Raw genomic sequence first — 21,267 nt, 5'->3', positions numbered from 1 at the left:
ATTAGATTTTTATAGATCTGAACATCAGTAAATTCATATATGTATTTGTGAGAACCCAAATCAGAAATGGACATAGGAACAAGGTTACACTTCAATGTTCTGAAATCCCACAGAGATCATTTGTTATTTTGTGTATACCTGTTTATACTACAGTCCATCATAGAAATTGATATCACTTGTTAGTGAGGTTGACAGCTTTCAAAGGTTAAAGGATTGCTTCTTTTGTGGATGAGATAGGCCTTCCGTTTCTCTGCTTTCTCTTACTCCTGCCCTACAATTTGGGCATTTTCATTGTCATTAGCACTTAATATTGCTGAGGGCATTATTGTGGATGTTCTATTTATGTTAACCCTATGCTTCATTGCTATGGATAAGTTGGCTTCCTCAAGTAGTTTTGAATAACACCTTCAGAATGTGTTCTAATGAAAACTGTAGCAAACTACCTGTCTTTTCTGAGAAGGTAGGGATTCTTTTATTGTTATGAATTTTTGCCATGCTGTTAGAATTTTCTGCTATAAATAGGGCTTTTCATTTCATTTGGCATACATTTATGAATGTTTTCACATCAGACATTGTGCTAAATCTTTTAATGCAGAGGCATTAAGTTATGTGGTAACAAGCAATATATATAGGTGGGCACAGGTTCTGGAGGAGCAAAAATGAGGGATATGTATCATATTCATGGAGAGTGTGAGGAGGGTGGGGAAAGTGCCAGGATCAGGGAAGGCTTTCTGAAGAAGGCAACACTTAAACTGGCTTTGAAGAATGAATAAGAATTGGGTGGTAACAAGGATAAGTTTTAATTGAGGTAAGGGTGGAGAGAAAGGAGCACAGTTAAGAAGCTTATTGCTGAAGTACCACCTATGAAATATTCTTGTGAAAAACTTTTAACCTGAATTAGACCAAGCCTCTGTATCTAACTAGTAATTTACTGTGCAAATATAGGATATGGAGCGTGGTTAAATAACATCAAGGGGATACAGTTAGCAAAATCCAAAATGTGAGAAAACAATTTTTTTTTCAACAAAGAAGAGAGGAAGGGGAAAAAATCTATAGATTAAGAGAAACTTAAGAGCCACATCAATGAATATGTAATGTGTTTTCCCTGTTGGACTCTGATTTGAATAAATTAACCTTAAGAAATGTATGAGACAGTTGGGAAAACTTGAGCATTGATTGAATAGTTTATGATATTAAGGGATTTAAAAAAACTTAGGTGTAGTAATGGTATTGTGCTTCTGTTAAATAATTCATATATCTATACTAATTAAGAGTTAATATGCTGCCCTAGCTGGTTTGGCTCAGTGGATAGAGCATCGGCCTGCGGACTGAAAGGTCCCAGGTTCGATTCCGGTCAAGGGCATGTACCTTGGTTGCGGGCACATCCCCAGTAGGGAGTGTGCAAGAGGCAGCTGATCAATGTTTCTTTCCCATTGATGTTTCTGACTCTCTATCCCTCTCCCTTCCTTTCTGTAAAAAATCAATAAAATATATTTGAAAAAAAAAGAGTTAATATGCTAATTAGACCGGGAGACCTTCTGGACGTCCTTCCAGACAAAGGCAGGGGCCTGGCCGGCCTGCAAACGGCCCCAAAATGGCCCTCAGTCCCTCACCCAGGCCGGCCACGCCCCCCAGTGGGGACCCTCACCCCGATGGAGGTGTGGCCAGCCTGCAAACCACTCCAGCCCCTCACCCAGGCAGGCACTGCCCCCAGTGGAGACCCCCACCCCGATGGGGGCGTGGCTGACCTGCAAACTGCCCCAAGCCCCTTACCTAAGGGGACCCTCACCCTGATCTGGGACCCCCTTCAGGGCAGACCAGCTGGCCCCCACCAATGCAGCAGGCCTTTATCTATACTAATAAAAGGGTAATATGCTAATTAGACCAGACGTCCTTTCAGACAAAGCCATGGTGGCGGGGCCAAGGCAGAGGCAGTTAGGGGTGATCAGGCCTGTAGGGGAGAGCAGTTAGGGTGTTCGGGCTGGCAGGGGAGAGCAATTAGGGGGATCAGGCCAGCAGGCAGGTGAGCGGTTAGGAGCCAGCGGTCCTGGATTGCGAGAGGAATGTCTGTAGGTTTAGGCCCAATCGGCCCAGTCAGACATCCCCTGAGGGGTCCCATATTAGAGAGGGTGCAGGCCGGGCTGAGGGACACCCCCGCCCCCCCGCACAAATTTCATGCACCGGGCCTCTAGTGTGTGTATGTGTGTATATATATGTGTGTGTGTGTGTGTGTGTGTGTGTGTTAAAGATGAAATGAGATGATGCTTAGAATTGGATTCAGAGAGATCCAGTATTAGCTGGGTGCTATGTGTGTGGAGGAGAGGCATTTATTTGTTGATACATTTTGAAGCTGGGTGCTGGGGTACATACAACTTACTTTACCACTAGAGGCCTGTCGCACGAAATTCATGCAGGGAGTGTGTGTCCCTCAGTCCAGCCTGCACCCTCTCCAAACTGGGGTCCTTTTCACAATCCAGGACTGCTTGCTCCCAACCACTTGCCTGCCTGCCTGCCTGCCTGTCTGATTGCCCCTAACAGCTTCTGCCTGCCAGCCTGATCATCCCCTAATCACTCCCCTGCCAGCTTGATTGATGCCTAACTGCTCCCCTGCCTGCCTGCTCACCCCTAACTGCCCTTCCCTGCTGGCCTGGTCGCCCCCAACTGCTCTCCCCTGCTGGCCCTGTCACCCCTAACTTCCCTCCCTTGCCAGCCTGGTCACCCCTAAATGCCCTCCCCTGCCCACCTGGTTGCCCCCAACTGCCCTCCCCTGCAGGCCTGGGTCCCCCCCAACTGCCCGCCCCTGCAGGCCTGGTCCCCCCAACTGCCCTCCCCTGCAGGCCTGGGTCCCCCCCAACTGCCCTCCCTTTCAGGCCTGGTCCCTCCCAACTGCCCTCCCCTGCTGGCTATCTTGTGTCCACATGGGGATGGCATCTTTGACCACATGGGGGTGGCTATCTTGTGTGTTGGAGTGGCAGTCAATTTGCATATTACCTCTTTATTAGATAGGATTCTTTCTACCTTTTTAAAAAAATATATATTTTATTGACTTTTTACAGAGAGGAAGGGAGAGAGATAGAGAGTTAGAAACATCGATAAGAGAGAAACATTGATCAGCTGCCTCCTGCACAGTCCCCACTGGGAATGTGCCCGCAACCAAGGTACATGCCCTTGACTGGAATCAAACCTGGAACCTTTCAGTCCACAGGCCGACGCTCTATCCACTGAGCCAAACCAGTCAGGGCGATTCTTTCTACCTTTGTGTATTTTTGAACTTTTATGTTTTTAAAAAGCTGTTGCTATACTCCAGACAATAATTAAGGACCTGAAATAAAAAGTACTGGTTGTAGTGATGGAACAAAAAGGATAGATTTGAGGAGTAAGTTATGTGATAATTAGTTATACTTAGATGTTTGGGATTGGAGGGACAGGAGTCTAAGTTTATGGCTTCAGACCTGAGTACTGTTATCTAAGCTAAGGAAAATGGAAGCAATGTAATTTGAGGGGTTGGAACAGGGTGATGATATTGGAAGTTTGCTTTTGGAAATACTGAGTTTTAAGAATCTGGATAGAGGTGCATAGTTGGTAGCTTAGGTGAAGTCAGAGCTAGATATGGATCAGTATGTAGGTGGTAGTAACTTTAAGAAAGGATGAAACTGGCCAGGGAGAATATGTAAAAGGAGTGTCCCTGAGAGGGACAGAGAAAGAGGGGCCACTTAGGATTCTGAGAAGAAAGGTCAGAGTTAGGAAAGTAGGATTTTTAAGAAAATCAAGGATATAAATTTTCAGAAGAGTATGAAAACTATGACAAATCCAGTAGGAAGGTCAAATAGGATTAGAACTTGTTTAGTTCCTCTTGATTATGAACATTAAAGTCCTTTGAGGAGCTGGGGGGGGGGCATGTTTGTGGTGAGAAAGCTCTGTGGGGAAACTATTGATATCCCACATTTATCAAGTCTCTTTAGAGTAGATTAATAGAGACTGTAAGTCAAATTAAACTTGTGTTGATTAGCTAGAGAGTTATGATTTAAAAGCAAAAGAGCTTTGGTCCTGACCAGTGTGGCTCAGTTGTCTTGTGCACAGGAAGGTTGCCGGGTTCGATTCCTGGTCAAGGCAGAGGCCTAAGTTGTGGGTTCATTCCTAGTAGGGGTGCATATGGGCATATGGGAGGCAACCCTAATGTTTCACTCATAGCTTGAATGTTTCTATCTCCCTCTCTTCCCTTCCTTTCCTTCTCTCTTAAAAACAAAAAAAAAGCAAGATAGCTTTTATTTTATTAGCAATTAAGATCATTATCCTTCATTCCCTTGGTGCCATTAACTTGAAAATCATGTTCACTTGTGCAGAAGCATTGTCACACTTTACTTCTCTATCTATGAAAATTTTGTCAATTTGCACAAAAAATAGTGGAACTGAAGCTGCCATAGTTCAGGTTTTTGTAATTGTGAAACCTGTTGTGCTGATACTCCAGGGTAAATGCAAACACAATCTTAGCAGTAGACAAAGATTATGTTGCTTGTTGTTTCCCTTTTTTTTAAGATTGATTTTTTAGAATTTTGTTTTAAAATTTGTTTTTCTTTAGCTCCTTTTTTTTGGTGTTAATCCTCACCTGAGGATATTTTTCTATTGATTTTTTTTTAGAGAGAGTGGAAGGGAGGGGAGGAGGGAGAGAGAGAGAAACATTAATGTGAGAGAGACACATAGATTGGTTGCCTCCCACTCATGCCCTGACTGAGATTGAGCCTGCAACTGAGGTACATGCCAGAATCAAACCCAGGACCCTTCAGTCTGTGGGCTGAGGCTCTGTGCACTGAGCCAAACCAGCTAGGGCAGCTCCTTTTATTTCAAAGGGCAGATGAAATAGATAATGGATGTGGAATTGCTGTGAAGAAGTTAATAAGTCAGTTGGAATGTAAGGTGTTACTGTTACTCCCACTATATGACCATCAGTATCTGTGTTAGGGCTGAAATAATGTGGCTTTCCCAACACTCTTAAACAGCGCAAAGGGAGAAGTTTTGGTAGGAGGGAAACAGCCCTCTGCCCTTCCAACCACCTTCTGTGCAATAATCTTACAATATTCTATATATAAAAGGCTAATATGCAAAGTGTCCCCTCGGGAGTTCAACCGGGAGAATAGGAGTTCAATCACTCGCTATGACGTATGCTGACCATCAGGGGGCGGCACAGAACATGGCGGGTGACCAGCGGTGGAGGCAGGGCACTGAGGGAGTAAGGGAAGGGGGAGGCAGGGAGGTGGGGAGAACTGCATGGTGGCAGTGTGCGGGAAGGGGGACCTGATCGGCCTTGATCGCTGGCCAGGCCTAGGGACCCTACCCATGCACAAGTTTCGTGCACCAGGCCTCTAGTTTGTATATATTTTCATGTAAGTACAGAGCTGTAAGAACTTGTTTCATTTGAAAAACCCTCATACAGCAGATTTTACAGCCCACATAGGGACAAAGGAATGACTCAACCTTTTAGGGATGTTTTTCCTTTAGTTCCTAACCTCTGACCAGACTATCCATGTAGTATGAGAGTTGAAATTTACCCATTTTTCGTAAGACAGTTTTTTAGCTTGTTAGCCAGAAGGGGCCAGAGGGAATGATTCTGTCTTTCCAGAGCAGCATTTAGCCCACACTGGCTGCCACTCTGTTGCCTGTTGAGTCATTCCCACAGTTCTATATAGAGCTTTTCTTTTAAACATGATGTTCTTGGAGTGAGAAAGAAAGGAAGTTTTTTCTCTCCGCCATAGAATCTCCATTGCTTTTCTTTTCTAATAACAAAATATTGCCTTCAGTCATTCTGAAAGTTTTCTCTTTTAAAGTGTCTTGGTACTTTGATTTATCATTTGTTTGACTATGTGAGCATTTAGGCATTCACTGGGCTGAGTTTGCAGCAGTAGGCTATCAAAATACAGGCTGATACTTTACCAGAAAGATGGAGGAATTCTAGGTAAACATACTAAACATGGATTTCTATACACATTTTTAAAATTTATCTGAGAGAGAGAGAGAATGAATAAAAACGTCAGTTTGTTTTTCCACTTATTTATGCATTCATTGGTTGATTGTTGTATTTGCCCTGATCAAACTTGCAATGTTGGCATATTGGGACCACGCTCTAACCAACTGAACTCCCCGGCCAGGGCCTAAACGTGGATTTCTAGTTTTGAGCTAATTAAAACTTAATTAAATATGGTAAAAGCAGCTGACTATTCTTATTGAATATCTATTAGTAAAGAGTATTATGAAGGGAATGAATGAGCTTTTAATTTTGGATAACTGAAAATTGCTATAATTTAAAAGGATTTCAGTTTGTATTTTTGCAATGGAAGGTAAAGTGTCCATGTTTGTTCTTATTCAGAAGATCCTGCTTTGTGCTAGTACAGCGGTTCTCAACCTGTAGGTTGCGACCCCTTTGGCGGTCGAACGACCCTTTCACAGGGGTCGCCTAAGACCATCCTGCATATCAGATATTTACATTACGATTCATAACAGTAGCAACATTACAGTTATGAAGTAGCAACGAAAATAATTTTATGGTTGGGTCACAACATGAGGAACTGTATTTAAAGGGTCAGAAGGTTGAGAACCACTGTGCTAGTAGAAAAAGAATTGAAGTTTCTTTATCAGGAAAAGGAAATTCTTATGTATTAAGACTGCCTTCTTATGTGTTCCATATATACAGCAAGATCACAAAGTACTTTAGAAAAGTCAAATAATATCAGTAAGCTGTTTAGTCACAGATCACATTTCTCACATAGGAACAAGTCAGAGGCTCTTCTGTGGGATTGGCAGATCTGAAAGACAGATTACAGCTTTGGAATGCATTCAGATGACTTAAAAAAATTTAAACTTTATTGTTGAAAGTATTACTTATGTCCCCTCAGATGACTTTTTGAAACAGATATTTTAATTGGAGTGGGGGTGGAGAAATAGTTGAGCTTCTGTAGTTAAATATTCAAGTTCCTTAGCCTGTTATCTATAAATATCACAGATGAAAAAGCCATTGGAACCATTTTTCAGAAAACGAACTCTCCATACATGAATATTTATATGTATGTATTTATATGTATGTATATATTTCTATATACCTAATCCTCATCCTCACCTCCTATCAGTGGTCAGTAATTGGGCTGTCTCTTTCACAAAACTGAGGGATTCTGTTTAATCTGTGGCTCTAAATTGCATAGAAGCAGAGTCTCTTATACTAAGATTTTGAATAAAACCTCAACTTCCCTTTTTAAAAAGAGAGAGGGGAAAAAGCAGTTAATTGGTTTTCTGAAGACCTCTTTCTGTATTTCTCTCTCCTCCCCCCAGCGACAAATAGCAAGGGGAGGAGCTCATTCACTGTTCTAACCACACTTCGTATGTCTTAACTTGAGAGCTTTCTTGGTTTCCTGTCGGCAGTAATTCAACTCTGTGTCATCTTAACTTGCCTGAAGGGTGGACAAACTGGTAACTGCACTGAGAAGGGGAGTTCTCACAGTCTGCTTTGAGCATAAGGCATGAGATTGAATTTATGAAAGCTTCGGTAGCTTCTCAAAACATCTTTCTTCTGCGACTTTGAATTTTTTCATATTTGTGGACTGTTGTTTTTTGAGAAGAATTTGTCATGACTCTACTGGAACCTGAGATGTTAATGATGGCTGTGCAGTCTGGTAATTTCCCGCAAATCCTATTTGCCATAGGTTTCTTAAAAAAGGTTGGGAATATTTGTGTGCTAGGATTGGATGGAGATGGGGAGGAAGATAGGGGTTAAGATTAATGTTCCAGTAAATGTATGTGTTTTCAGATTCTTATTGCAATAACAAATTGCAAATTCTGATTATTCAGACATAACTTTGAAATAGATGTTTACTGACCTTAAAACTGTTCAGTGAGAAGACTGTGGGGAAAAAATAACTATTTTCCTTTAATCAATTATCATCTGTGGCACTGCTTTTAATATAAGATAATTAACTTGTTTTTGTTGTTTTATAAATTATTGTCTTTAGGCAATAATCTATACTCTATTTTTATGTCTTTATGTGAATGCATATTTAAAATTTTTTTCCTAGCTGTTCTTTTTCTCTTGTGGTATAACCTTTCTATTTCATCTTTTGGGAAATGCTCGTGATAACACATAGGATTGAGACTCTTAAGTTTTGGAGATGGGAAAGTTTGAGCAAGGAGACAGAAAACAAAGAATTTTTGAAATTCTCTAAAAACAGTCTTCCCAACTCAAAAGTATCTTAAAACATTTTAAATTCCAGTTTGTTTTTAATGGTTTGTTTTACTTTTAGTGTTTTTAAACTTGTAAGTTAGATATCTAAAAATAGGGAATGTTCTTTTGTTATTTTTAGACTTCTGCTAAAATGTAGTCTAGTGTTTTCCTGTTTTATAGCATATCTTGATAGATTCGTACAAGTGGCATTTGAGGATCTCTTCCCATCCACTGGCCTTCACTCAAAGGAGAATGAGACTCCTTGGTTCTGGAAGATACTGTCTCTGGCAGAATTGGTCTCACTGTTTTCCTTGGGGAGTGTTTAGATAGTATGTTGAAAGACACAGATATCCATCTAAAGATAGGATCAGATGCTGTCTGGTTAAGCTTATGGACAGGTAAGGGGCAAAGAGAAAAGATACTGCTATTCTTTCTCTTCTTTTCTGGTTTTTACAAAGAAGACTATGATGAGTCATTTAATTGAGTTTTTCTGTTTATAATATGCTATGTGTTCCACGTTGCCTTTCCTTTTCCTCCCCCAAATCTGTTGAGCTCTATGTTCTAAACAAGATAATGTGCTTATCTGAATGTTTCCCATCTGTCTTTGATGAAATAGCTCCCAGTAACACTGACTGAATTATTTTTTCCTCTCTGTATTCTAGTTCTCTGCTGTCTGCGGGCAAGTGCATGGTTCATCTTAGGGAGTAGATGTTAGCATTTGAACTCTCTCTCCCTTCTTTGATCATCTTTTACTTACAGATCACCTCAGTCTAGTCACTTTTCTTAATTAAGGTTAAAAGATTGTTTGCTTTCTTCTAAGGCAGTGGTTCTCAACCTTGGCTGCACATTAGAATCACCTGGGAATCTTTTTAAAATCCTGATTTCTGGGCCTCATCCTCCGGAAATTCTGTTTCTTTGTTACTAATGTTGTGGCCTCACCCCATAACAAAGAAACAGACTTTCCAGAGGACGAGGCCCAGAAATCAGGATTTTAAAAAGACTCCCAGGTGATTCTAATGTGCAGTCAAGGTTGAGAACCACTGTTCTAAGGGGCCTCACTCTTCCCAGCTGGATAAGGGAAAGGGATTTACTTATTTTCTTGTCTTGCCTAAGAGCTCTTTTTCCTATGACATATGTTGGGCAGAGCTAGCCACCCATCTGTTGGCCCAACTACTTCATAAAACTTTCAAAGGATAATAGTATGTAAGACAAGTATAGATGAAATTGACAAGGGTATTGGAAACAGGTAGAATGAAAATCTGCAGAGAACAGCATGTATGTGGACCTCTTTCTTTTGCCTGTGTGTAAAAGTAGAGAAATGGTATAGGAAGGAATAATAGGAAACCTATTTCTATAATAGTTGTGATTCCTAAATGTTCAAAAATTTTAATAATGTGTTGGTTTTGTGAAATTGTTACTGTTTTCTTCTGAAGCTCTACCCTTCAGAAGAAGTTATGAAATATAATAGTAATCTGACAGTTATATTTATGTTGGAAAGTGAAAAGGCATCTGTTATGAAGCTTTAATAAACTAAAAGCCAACTTTTTTTTAAAGTCAATATTTAGATTGTGTGAGCCATAGGTTTTCTAGCAGTAAAATATTTGGGACCTCCATTAATATATGCTTTTGAGGTGAAACTACTGTTTAATAAGATTTTAAAGTAATTAAACCTCTTTAAGACAAAATTCAAGATGCAAAAGTTTTTACCCTACATTAAACTTTAGAATTCTGAATATTATATAGCAAAGTTCCAGGGTACATTGTGCACACACTGACAGTTTTCATTTAGTATTTGGAGCTTGGGGATTTTGGTGAGGCATATTTGCACGTAAAGACTTTCATCTTGCTTACTGGTAGTGGTCTCTTACTGATCTTTTGAGATCCAGTTCAGATACTGCCTTTCTATGAAACCTCACTCAATAGAGTCAGCCCTTCCTCCTATTTGTTCCCTAGTACCACCTTCACAATGTAGAGTATCATTTTTTACCTGCCTCCCTAATTAAATTATTGACTTCTCAAAGGCAATATGTTAATCTGTATACTGGCTCCTGACATTGGCACACATAGACCCTTAGAAAAAAAATTTTTTTAAATGAATAAAAATGGTTTGGCATACTTCCCCTAATAGGCATAAGCCTTTTAAATCAGGAATTTATTGAAGTGTTTTGGGATCTGTTTTTGTATTAAGAAATAAATCCATTTCTAACCACCATCCTGTACTTTGCCAATCCTTGTCCAAAGCAGGCGCTGTTGAAAGCAGGACTTTCAAAATTGAGATTCTTCCACATCTCTGGATGTGCAGTGTGCCCTGTCTGTCTTCCTTTGAAGACAGGGCACACTGCTAAATCTAAGTGTTCTGATCAAGCCACAGTTACAGGATTAAAGCATTTATTACCATTCTGGAAACCTATCTAGATCCTTGTGATTAGAAAACTGATGATCTTAGATGGGTATTTGGGATTTCTGAAGCTAACACTAAGGAAATATTGGGACACAGTACTATGTCTCATGTATTTTAGAACGAGAAATTCTGGGGTTCAGCTCTTCTCAGCTAATATGTAAGGCTTTGACCAGGCAGGCCTTGTCCCAGCATTCCTCCAGTGCAGTCTTATTAATTTACTAGAGGCCCGGTACACAACATTTGTGCACTGGGGGGGAGGGGTCCCTCAGCCTGAACTGCGCCCTCTCACAATCCGGGACCCCCGAGGGGTCCTTAGCGCTGTTGTTTAGGTGAGAGAGGCTCCTGCCACCGCCGCTGTGCTCACCAGCCCTGAGCCCAGCTTCTGGCTAAGTGACACTCCCCCTGTGGGAGCACTGCTCAGCCAGAAGCCGCTTGCTGCTCCTTAGCACTGCCTCAGAGGTGGGAGAGGCTCCCGCCACTGCTGCTGTGCCTGCCAGCTGTGAGCCCGGCTTCTGGCTTAGCGGCGCTCCCCCTGTGGGAGCGCACTGACCACCAGGGGGCAGCTCCTGCATTGAGCATCTGCCCCCTGGTGATCAGTGTGTGTCATAGCGACTGGTTGGTCCACCATTCGGTCAATTTGCATATTAGCCTTTTATTATATAGGATAACTCTAGTAGTGAGACAGAGTTGCCTTGTAGAGAAAAGTACTGAAGCAGTTCCCTAGGTATGCTTTGGTCCCTGACATACACCTGATCTTGATGAGGCGCAGGCAGGGAGTCATTTTGTTTTTTCTGTCTCTTTTGTGCACATATATGCACACATCCAACTACTCTCATGCACTGCACCCAGATACACACACTACCCACACCCTACCCTCCAACCCTATGCTTATCTATGTATAGGATATCTCTGCAAGGACCCTAAGAAGCTAGAAACAGTGACTACCTCATGGGGTTGGAATAGGAGAGCATTTTTGTCCCACAAATCAATTGAGTTTTCTTTTAAGTTTATTATGATTATGGAACACCCTGTAAATGTGAAAGAATAGAGTCCAACAACCTAAGAAAGAGAGTACAACCTAAGAAAGAGAGTACAATATACACTGAAATCTCTAAGTGCCCTCTTTGATTTATCCCTTAGAAACAGTTTTGTTTGCTTTTAAAACATTTTTTTATCTTTATTGTTGAAAGAATTACATATGTCCCCCTTTTTTCCTATTGACCACCTCTACCCTGACCCCCTTCCCCAGACCTTCACCACACTATTGTCTGTGTCCATAGGTTATACATATATGCATATAAGTTCTTTGGTTAATCCCCCCTCCCCCCGTTTTGGTTGAGCATTGACCCATGGACTAGGAGGTCATGGTTCGGTTCTCAGTCGGGGCACATCCCCAGTGTGGGTGTGCAGGAGGTGGCTGATCAGTCATTCTCGCTTATCATTGATATTTCTCTCCCTCTCCCTCCCCCTCTCCCCTCTCCCCTTTCCCCTCTCCCCTCTCCCCTCTCCCCTCCCCCCCCATCTCTGAAATCAATAAAAACATATTAAAAAAACATACAAACAGTACCTGGGTGTCCACTTCCTGCCCCTAAGAACTGGAGTCAGATGCTACAGGCCCCATAGTTCTATGGTGGACTTCCATCTTGCACTGCATTCTCTGGCCTGGGTGATGATCTCATACCTTGATGATGATCTCAGAAGACAGGTAGGCAGACAGACAGCTGTTGTCATCAGTGTTCTGGATTACATCTTATTCCCCTTTCTCTGACTCATTGATTTATCTGGGATCCCCTTAATAGTTAGGACCCAGATCAAAGGAATCTGAATTCATCTGTCTGTCTCTATCTTTTTTTCCTCCTTCTTGTTTCCTTTTGGATAAGGCAAGCTGTCAAGACCATGAACCACAGTTTTAGCTTTATTAGAACAGTGCCAAATTAAATAAAGATGAGTCTCCTAGTCTTGTGGGGGTTTTTTTGTTTGTTTTTTGAGCTTCATTTTTATGATTACCACATGCATTATTTTTTAAAGGATTTTCTGTATAATAACAAGGGAAAAATACTAAAAACCCCCACTCTGCCATCAACAACAAAAACCAGTTTTCTCTGTGTTGCTCTCAACAAACTAAAGGGCAGTTTCAGGCTGAGCTCACGGTGTCAGGGGTCTTGGGCATCCTTCATCTCATGGCAGCCACTGCTGACATATGTTCATTTAAAATGAAAGTCAGATCATATCCCTTCTCACTCAGAACCTGCCAGTGGTTCTCATTCACAGAAAAAGCTCAATTCCCCCCAGATCATGTAGAACTGCCCCTACTCCTATAATTCTGCCTGCATCTCCTCCTCTTCCTTGTTTATTCTACCCCAGCCTAGTGGCCTCTTTGCTGTCCCCTGTGCCCCTTAGGGAATGCTTCTGTTTCAGGGCTGTGTACTTGCTGTTTCTTTTACTTGGAGCACTTTTTGCTGGTAGCCTCATGGCTTGCTCCCTCACCTTCTTCAGATCTTTGTTCAAATGTCACTTTCTCAGGCCTTCCCTGACCCACCCTATTTTTTAAAATCCTGCTTTTATTTTTCTTCATGCTAGTTATCTGACAGAATATGTGATTTATTTATTTGTTTGTTTATTGATTACTGCTCTCTTCCGACTAGAATATAAATACATTGAAGTAGGGGGTTTCTCTCTCATTTTCTGCTGTTTCCAGTGCCTGTAAGGGTACCTGGCACATAATATGTGCTTAATAGTAATTCTTGAATAAATTATTTACCAAAAAATGTGGAATATGTTTTAGGCAAGTATGTTCCTGAGACCATGCAGTTCAACATTGTATCACATGCATTGCACTAGCTAATGTAGTGGTTCTCAAAGTGTGGTCTGGGGACCCCTCTGGGTGCCCTTTTCAGTGGGTGCAAGATTAAAACTTCATATATTTATAATAAAATTTTATTTGTCTTTTTTCCAGTTCTCTTATGAGTGTATACAATGTATTTTTCTAGAGGTACATGATGTTCCATATCCCAGCAAATGGAATGCAGTATCATGTGAAAATATAGCTGTCTTTTAGTAAATTATACACAAAAGAGATTAGCAAAAATGATAAAACAGTGGCACTCTTTTCCCTGTTGTCTTTTCATTTTGGAAAATAATAGTATTTTTCATAAAAATATGTAACATGAAGTGGGTTTATTGCTAGTTTTAAAAGAAGAGTAAATCTTTTCAATGTTTTTCATTTTTATTTTTAATTTCTTACATGAAAAACATTGACATGTATAACCCACATAAACAAGTGTGTTATACTTTAGCTTTTTGTAATATATATATTTTTAATATATTTTATTGATTTTTACAGAGAGGAAGGGAGAGGGACAGAGAGTTAGAAACATCGGTGGGAGAGAAACATTGATCAGCTGCCTCCTGCACACTCCCTACTGGGTATATGCCCGCAACCAAGGTATATGCCCTTGACCGGAATCGAACCGGGAACCCTCCAGTCCGCAGGCTGACGCTCTATCCACTGAGCCAAACGGGTCAGGGCATACCTTAGCTTTTTGAAGTTCTCAGTAACTATAAGAGGGTAAAGGATTCCTGACATTAAAAAGTTTGAGAAGAGTAGGGATAGTGTTTAAGAGCATGGACTTTGGACTCCAGGTTTCTTAGCTCTGCCATTAATTAGCTTTGTGACCTTGGGTAAATTACTTAACCTCTCTGTACCTGTTATTTCATCTGTAAAACAGTAATAATAATAATAATAGTAGTAGTAGTAGTAGTAGTAGTAATAGTAGTAATGCCAACTCAGGAAGTTGTTCAGTGAGTTAATACATGTAAAATGTTTGTAACAGTTCCTGGCACATAGTAAGTGCTTTATGGTGTTTTTGTTGTTGTGGTGGTGGTGTTTTTTGGTGTTTTTCTTTTGTTTTGTTTTTAGGATTTTGAATACAATTAGATGCAGATAGTTGCGCTTTAAAAAAATTTTTTCCGGGATATTCTTATAATTTGCCACAACTCTCTTGATATTTGGCAACTCATAACAATTAAAAATATATATGTAACCATGAAATACTTCTGGGAATTTGTTCCAAGGAAATTATAAAAAGTATATAAGATTTTATATATATGTACATATGTGTTTGTATGTATGTGTGTATATATGCATTATTATTTATAAATAATAAAAACAAACATAGAAACAACCTAAATTTTAACAAGGAGATTAAGTAACTTGTGGTACATTCAGATACTTGGATACTAATATTATTTAAAGATGTAGGAAAATGTTTACCATTTATCTATATAATCCTAAAATAATGACTGTAAGGATATACTGTACACTAGAATATTAACAGCCACCTCTGGGTAAGTGGGGTTTCTAGGGAATTTTTTTCTTTGTTTGAGTTTTGCTGCATCTTTATGATTTTCTGTCATAAACATTTATTTCTGTTGTATTCAAATGAAACCCATATTAAATAGGAGAAAGAGCACGCACACATGTGTGCGTGTGTGTGTGCGTGTCTGTGTGTGTGTTGTAGGTATGGATAAAAGAGAGAGAAAATGGCTGAAAACATAGTATTTTGGATTAGGAGCTAGAACTGTTAGTTTGGAACCTCTGCAGTCAAAGCACTCCACTGACCAAACAATGCGTGATAAAGAGGCACTTCATCCCATTAAGCTGTTCCTTCTAACAGTCTAGTTTGTATAAATCCCTTTTTCATTTTTTCCCTTTGTTTCTATTTTGTAAGATTTATTGAAATTTATCTTTGCAGTGTTTGTATTAGGCCATGTTCTTGGCAGAGCTGTAGATCCTTCCTATGCACACTAACTTACTCTCAATTTGCTGAACCTTTCAGATGTTTTTATAAAGTAAAAACACACCAAGTTATTTTTTTTGTTTGTTTCTGATGGATTAGAATAATTTGAGATCTCTTAGGCATAAAATAGTGATGTTAGTATAAATTTTTTAAAATTATTTGAAAGTAAATTTCTGTAATATATTTTGTTCTTTGACCTGAGGATAGGTTGAAAATCTTTATAACAACCCATCTACTCTTTATCAGAAAGCCATAACTCATATTGCCTCATCTTTGCTTTATAAACAACCTGACTGGTGTTGCTCAGTGGTAGAACATCAGCCTGAGCGCCATTGGTTTGATTCCTGGTCAAGGTCACATACCTGGATTGCAGGTTCCTTTCATTCCCCGGCCCTGGTCAGGGCATGAGTGGGAGGCTACCAATTGATGTGTCTCTCTCACATTGCTATTTCTCTTTTTGTCCCCCTAACCCCTCTTCCCTTCTTTCTCCCCTCCTCCTACTCGCTCTAAAAATCAATGCAAAAAATATTAACAACAAAAGAGCTAAATTGACCTTGACTTTCTAAGCTGTTATATTTAGTGTGCTCTCTCGAGAATCAATGAGGTTATATTCCTCAAATCAGTGCCATAAAGCTAATTTATAAAATATTTGGCTGTATAGAGTATTGGAAACTTGAAGTATTAATATTAATTAGGCTCTCCAAACAGATACTCTGACCTCAGTATTCTACCACCTTGCTACTTACTCATAGTGTGTTTCAAGGACCAGCAGCATCTGTATCACTTGGGAGCACTGTCTCAGGCTCCACCTTAGGCGTGCAATCAGAATCTTCACTTCAACAAGATCCTCAGGTACATATTAAAGCTGAGAAGTATTGTTCCAACAGATATTTTATTGACTTTTTTGTTGTTGAGGTGTACAGGTGAAATGAAGATGATATATTGATGTATTTCCTGAGTATAGTGAGCACTGTTCAAAATGATAAAAATCAGAACTACAATGGTTGGAAAGATTATATGTCTAATTACTATGGAAACATTGGATAAAATAGGAAACAGAAAAAAGGAAACTTGCTCTTAGTACAGTATTCACCATGTGACAAATGTTCGCAATTTTGACATCTTTTGGGGGTAATTTTTTTCTTGACTTTTGGAAGAAAGAATAGGCTTCTTCTTGGCATTCTGGAATGTTTAATTGGAAAGGGATCGTACGAAATGACCTGATGCAAAACCTTCATTTTTCAGATGAACAAACTGGGGACTAGGAATGTTAAGTGACTTACCTAAGATCACATAGCTTGGACTACCCATGTCCTGATTTTCAAAGTACTGCTCTTTGTACCTCCAAGGTTACCCCTCTGTGTTGCTAAAGGCCATAATGTTAGTTGCTTTTGTTGATATTGGTTGAAATCATACAGAATGTGTGAGATTAATATAGATACACCTCACAACATCTTGGTAAAATGTGGGAGCTTATTCTCTTCTTTCCTTTCTGTGTGAATTCATGTAATAGCTTCAGAAAAAGACATTTACTTGTTGTCTAGAAGTTAGGCTGCTGCTTCTCTGAACCATTGGAGCTTGCTGTTCAGGCCTATGCTCTCTAAGGAGGGAAGGTACAGACCTTGCTGTTCAGGCCTCTAAGGTGGGAATAGCAGTGGTTTTGAGTATTTAGAAGTAGTGTTTTTTTCTTTTCTTTCTTTAAATAAAAGTTGATACATCAGGAAAGGAAACCTTTTTAACAAACCATGCTGAAAGAACTGGCTGCCTATGTCCCCCCAAACTCCAAAAACAAACAAACAAAACAAAAATTCATTAATCCTTACTTCATACCATACATAAAAATTACCTTGAAATGGTTCACAGACCTAAATGCAAAATCTAAAGGACACAAAGAGCATGAACTATAAAAGAAAAATTATTAAATTGGACTTTATGAAGTTTAAACACATCGTTTCCTCTTTGTACATTGCTGAAAATAAAAAGACAAGTCATAGAGTGGGGAAAAATATTCACATGTATCTGACAAAGGGGTTGTATCTATAATACTTAAAAAACTCTTAAAACTAAAAAATAGGAAAAGACTTGATCAGACACTTCAAAAAAAATATACAGTGGCCAAAAAGCATATGAAAAGATGCTCCAAAATCATTGGACATTAGGGAAATTAAAATTACAACATATCCACTAGAATAATTAAAATTAAAAAGACTGACAATACAACAAAAATAAGACTGACAATACCTAGTGTTGGCAAAAATATGGAGCAATGGGAATTCATACACGGCTGGTTGAATGTAAAACAGTATAATCATTTTGAAAAACAATTTGTTATTTCTTAAAAAATTAAACATATTCAGTAAATGGTGTTGGGGAAATTGGACATACACATGCAAAAAATCGAAACTAGGCGCGGGCGGTGGACGCGCTTTGAAGGCGGCGCGGCCGGTCGGGCCGGGCTCGGGGTCCGGGCGGGGTCGGGTCGGGCCACCGGCGCTGCGGCGGGCATGGCGGCCGAGGCGCGCGTGTCGCGCTGGTAGTTCGGGGGCCTGGCCTCGTCCGGGGCCGCCTGCTGCACGCACCCGCTGGACCTGCTCAAGGTGCACCTGCAGACGCAGCAGGAGGTGAGGATGCGCATGCCGGGCATGGCGCTGCAGGTGGTGCGCTCCCACGGAGTGCTGGCGCTCTACAACGGCCTGAGCGCCTCGCTGTGCCGACAGATGACCTACTCCCTGACTCGGTTCGCTATCTACGAGACCGTGCGGGACCGAGTGGCCAAGGGCAGCGAGGGGCCCCTGCCCTTCTACAAGAAGGTGCTGCTGGGCGCCGTCAGCGGTTGCGTCGGAGGCTTCATGGGGACTCCCGCCGACAGGGTCAACGTCAGGATGCAGAACGACGTGAAGCTGCCCCGGAGCCAGCGCCGGAACTACGCCCACGCCCTGGACGGCCTGTACCGCGTGGCCCGTGAAGAGGGTCTGAGGAAGTTGTTCTCGGGTGCAACCGTGGCCTCCAGTCGGGGGATGCTGGTCACTGTGGGCCAGCTGTCCTGCTACGATCCGGACAAGCAGCTGGTCCTGGGCACGGGGTACCTGTCAGATGGCATCTTCACACACTTCATCACCAGTTTCATCGCCGGTGGGTGTGCCACGGTCCTGTGCCAGCCCCTGGACGTGCTGAAGACCGCCTGATGAATTCCAAGGGCGAGTACCAGGGCGTGCTGCACTGCACCATGGAGACAGCGAAGCTCGGGCCGCTGGCCTTCTACAAGGGCCTCGTGCCTGCCGGCATCCGCCTCATGCCGCACACCGTGCTCACGTTCGTCTTCCTGGAGCAGCTTCGCAAGCACTTCGGCGTCAAAGTGCCATCCTGACGGGGCGTGGAGCGGCCGGCCTGCCCGCTCCTTCCCGAGGCCACGCGGCCGGCACTGCCCTGAACCCGCACTGGCCACAGAGCTCGGCAGCCCCTCCCCGGCTGGACCGCCTGGCCTCCTGCCCGGTCAGAGCTCCTTCCAGCAGTGTGACCCCCACTCCTGTGGCCCCTGTAGCTTCGCCTCCCCTCACTCGCCCCCACTCCCTGCCCTGCACACGGACCACACGCAGAGGGAGGCGTCCAGGCCCCCCTTCCCTCCCCCATTAAAAAAAAAAAAAAGAAAGAAAGAAACTAGACCACCAACTTATACCATACACAAAAGTAAACTCAAAATGGATAAAGGACTTACTAAATGTAAGATGGGAAATCATAAAAATCTTGGAAGAATCCATAGGCAGCAAAATATTAGACATATGTTGTAGCAGTATCTTTACTGATACAGCTCCTAGGACAATGGAAACTAAGGAGAAAATAAATGGGACTACATCAAAATAAAAAGCTTCTGCACAACAAAAGAAGCCATCAACAAAACAAGAAAGCCCACTGCATGGGAGAACATACTTACCAATGTTATCACCGACAGGGTTTAATCTCCAACATTTACAGGGAACTCATACAACTTAAAAAAAGGAAGATAAACAATCCAATCAAAAAATTGGCAAAGGAACTAAATAAGTACTTTTCAAAAGAGGACATACAGAATGCCAAGAGACATATTGAAAACATGCTCGTAGTCACTAATCATCCAAGAGATGCAAATCAAAATGACAATGAGGTACCATCTCACACCTGTCAGAATGGCTATCATCAACATATCAACAAACAACAAGTACTGTTGAGGTTCAGCCACTGTGGAAAACAGTATGGAGTTTCCTCAAAAAATTAAAGATGGAACTCCCGTTTGACCCAGTAATCCCACTTCCAGGAATATATCCCAAGAAATCAGAAACACCAGTCAGAAAGGATATCTGCACCTCTATGTTCATGGCAGCACAGTTTACAATAGCTAAGTTTTGGAAACAGCCTAAGTGCCCATCAGCAGATGAGTGGATTAAAACATGGTAGTACATCTACACAATGAAATACTACATTTCAGTAAAAAAGAAGGAATTCTTACCATTTGCAACAGCATGGATGGACCTGGAGAGCATTATGCTAAGTGAAATAAGCCAGTCAGAGAAAGATAAATATCACATGATCCCGCTCATTTGTGGAATATAATGAATAATATAAACAGATGAACAAAAATAGAGCCAGAGTCATAGAAGCATCGAACAGACTGTCCAACCTAAGAAGGAAGGCAGGGGAGGGGAAGGGGTAAGAGATTAACCAAAGGACTTGTATGCATGCATATGAGTATAACCAATGGACACAGACATAGTGGGTTGAGGGCATGTTCTGGGGGGTGGGAATGGCTGGGGAGAGGTCAATGGGGGGTGGGGGGTGAGAGACTTTAAACAATAAAGAATTTAAATTAAAAAAAAGAAAAGAAAAAAAGTTAAACATATTTCCCATATGAGTCTAGCAATTCTCTTCCTAGGTCTTTACCTAAGAGAAATGGAAACATAGATTCACATTTGTACATGAAGCTTCATAGGGGAGCTTTATTTTTAATGACCCCAAACTATCAACAGGTGAATTGATAAATTGTGGTACAACCGTAAAGCGGAAACTTACTAGCAATAAAAATGAACAAAATACTGATTCATTAAAAAAAAAAAGGATGAATTTCAACAACATTATGCTGAATGTAAGAAGCCAGACTCAATTGAGTGCACATTGAATGTGCATTTATATAATGTTCTTAGAAATGCTATTCAGCAATTAAGAAATTTTAAAAAGGATCCTACTATCCTATATAATAAAAGGCCAGGACCATAAGAGTAACGACCAGATGACCAGTTGCCATGAGGTGCATTGACCACCTCTTGGTCCCTCCCCCCCATCTCGCAGGCTCAGATCGCAGCATGGCAATTGGGGAACCCCCGCGAAGGGGGTGTGTGTGGCGGTGGGGCAGGACTATTGAGTGGCGGTGAGCATCTAGCAGCGGTGAGCATCGCAGGGTGGCAGTGGTGAGCATTGTGGAGCATCCTGGGGTGGGGAGCTTCGCAGAGTGTTGTGGGGAGGTGGTGGCAAGTGTCATGGAGCGTTGTGGAGTAGTTGCGGGGCAGGGAGCATCGAGCATCGCAGGGCAGTGGTGGGGAGCGCCCGGGACAGCAGCAGAAAGTGTCGCGGAGCGTTGCGGGGTGGCGGAGGCAAGTATCGCGGAGCTTCGTGGGGTGGCAAGTGTCACAGGATGTCGCGGAGCGTCAGACATGGCCCTGATTGCACGCTAGGCCTAGGGACCCTATTTGTGTACAATTTTGTCCACTGGGCCTCTAGTTGATAAATAAAATACCCTGGGCGAGTTTTCCAGAGAATTACGCTGAGTGAAAAAGCCAGTCACAAAAGGTTACATACTATATGATTCATTCATACACCATTATAACATCATTAAA

The 21,267-nt window shown here is 41.6% G+C and overlaps 2 protein-coding genes across 9 annotated transcripts in view; both read left to right on the top strand.

The window, feature by feature from the left end:
- The window catches only part of MRTFA (myocardin related transcription factor A), a 195,634-nt gene that overhangs the window by 86,934 nt on the left and 87,433 nt on the right, over positions 1–21,267 (top strand). The window contains exon 1 of one of the 8 annotated variants that reach the window (XM_036297944.1): positions 7,196–7,658. The exons of the other annotated variants lie outside the window; for them this stretch is intronic. Coding sequence (XP_036153837.1) covers positions 7,613–7,658 — 46 coding nt within the window. The 5' untranslated portion in view covers positions 7,196–7,612. Of the gene's footprint in view, positions 1–7,195; positions 7,659–21,267 lie in introns of those variants that run through there. 8 annotated transcript variants of the gene reach the window in all.
- Positions 15,918–19,048, top strand: LOC118650102 (mitochondrial dicarboxylate carrier-like). Its single transcript, XM_036297953.1, is given in 2 exon segments — positions 15,918–18,577; positions 18,580–19,048. Coding segments are annotated over 2 exon segments (1,005 nt in total). The 5' UTR covers positions 15,918–17,763; the 3' UTR covers positions 18,771–19,048.

Source organism: Myotis myotis, unplaced genomic scaffold (assembly GCF_014108235.1).
Source record: "Myotis myotis isolate mMyoMyo1 unplaced genomic scaffold, mMyoMyo1.p scaffold_m19_p_3, whole genome shotgun sequence".
Lineage (NCBI taxonomy): Eukaryota > Metazoa > Chordata > Mammalia > Chiroptera > Vespertilionidae > Myotis > Myotis myotis.
This window is presented reverse-complemented; position numbering and strand designations above follow the sequence as displayed.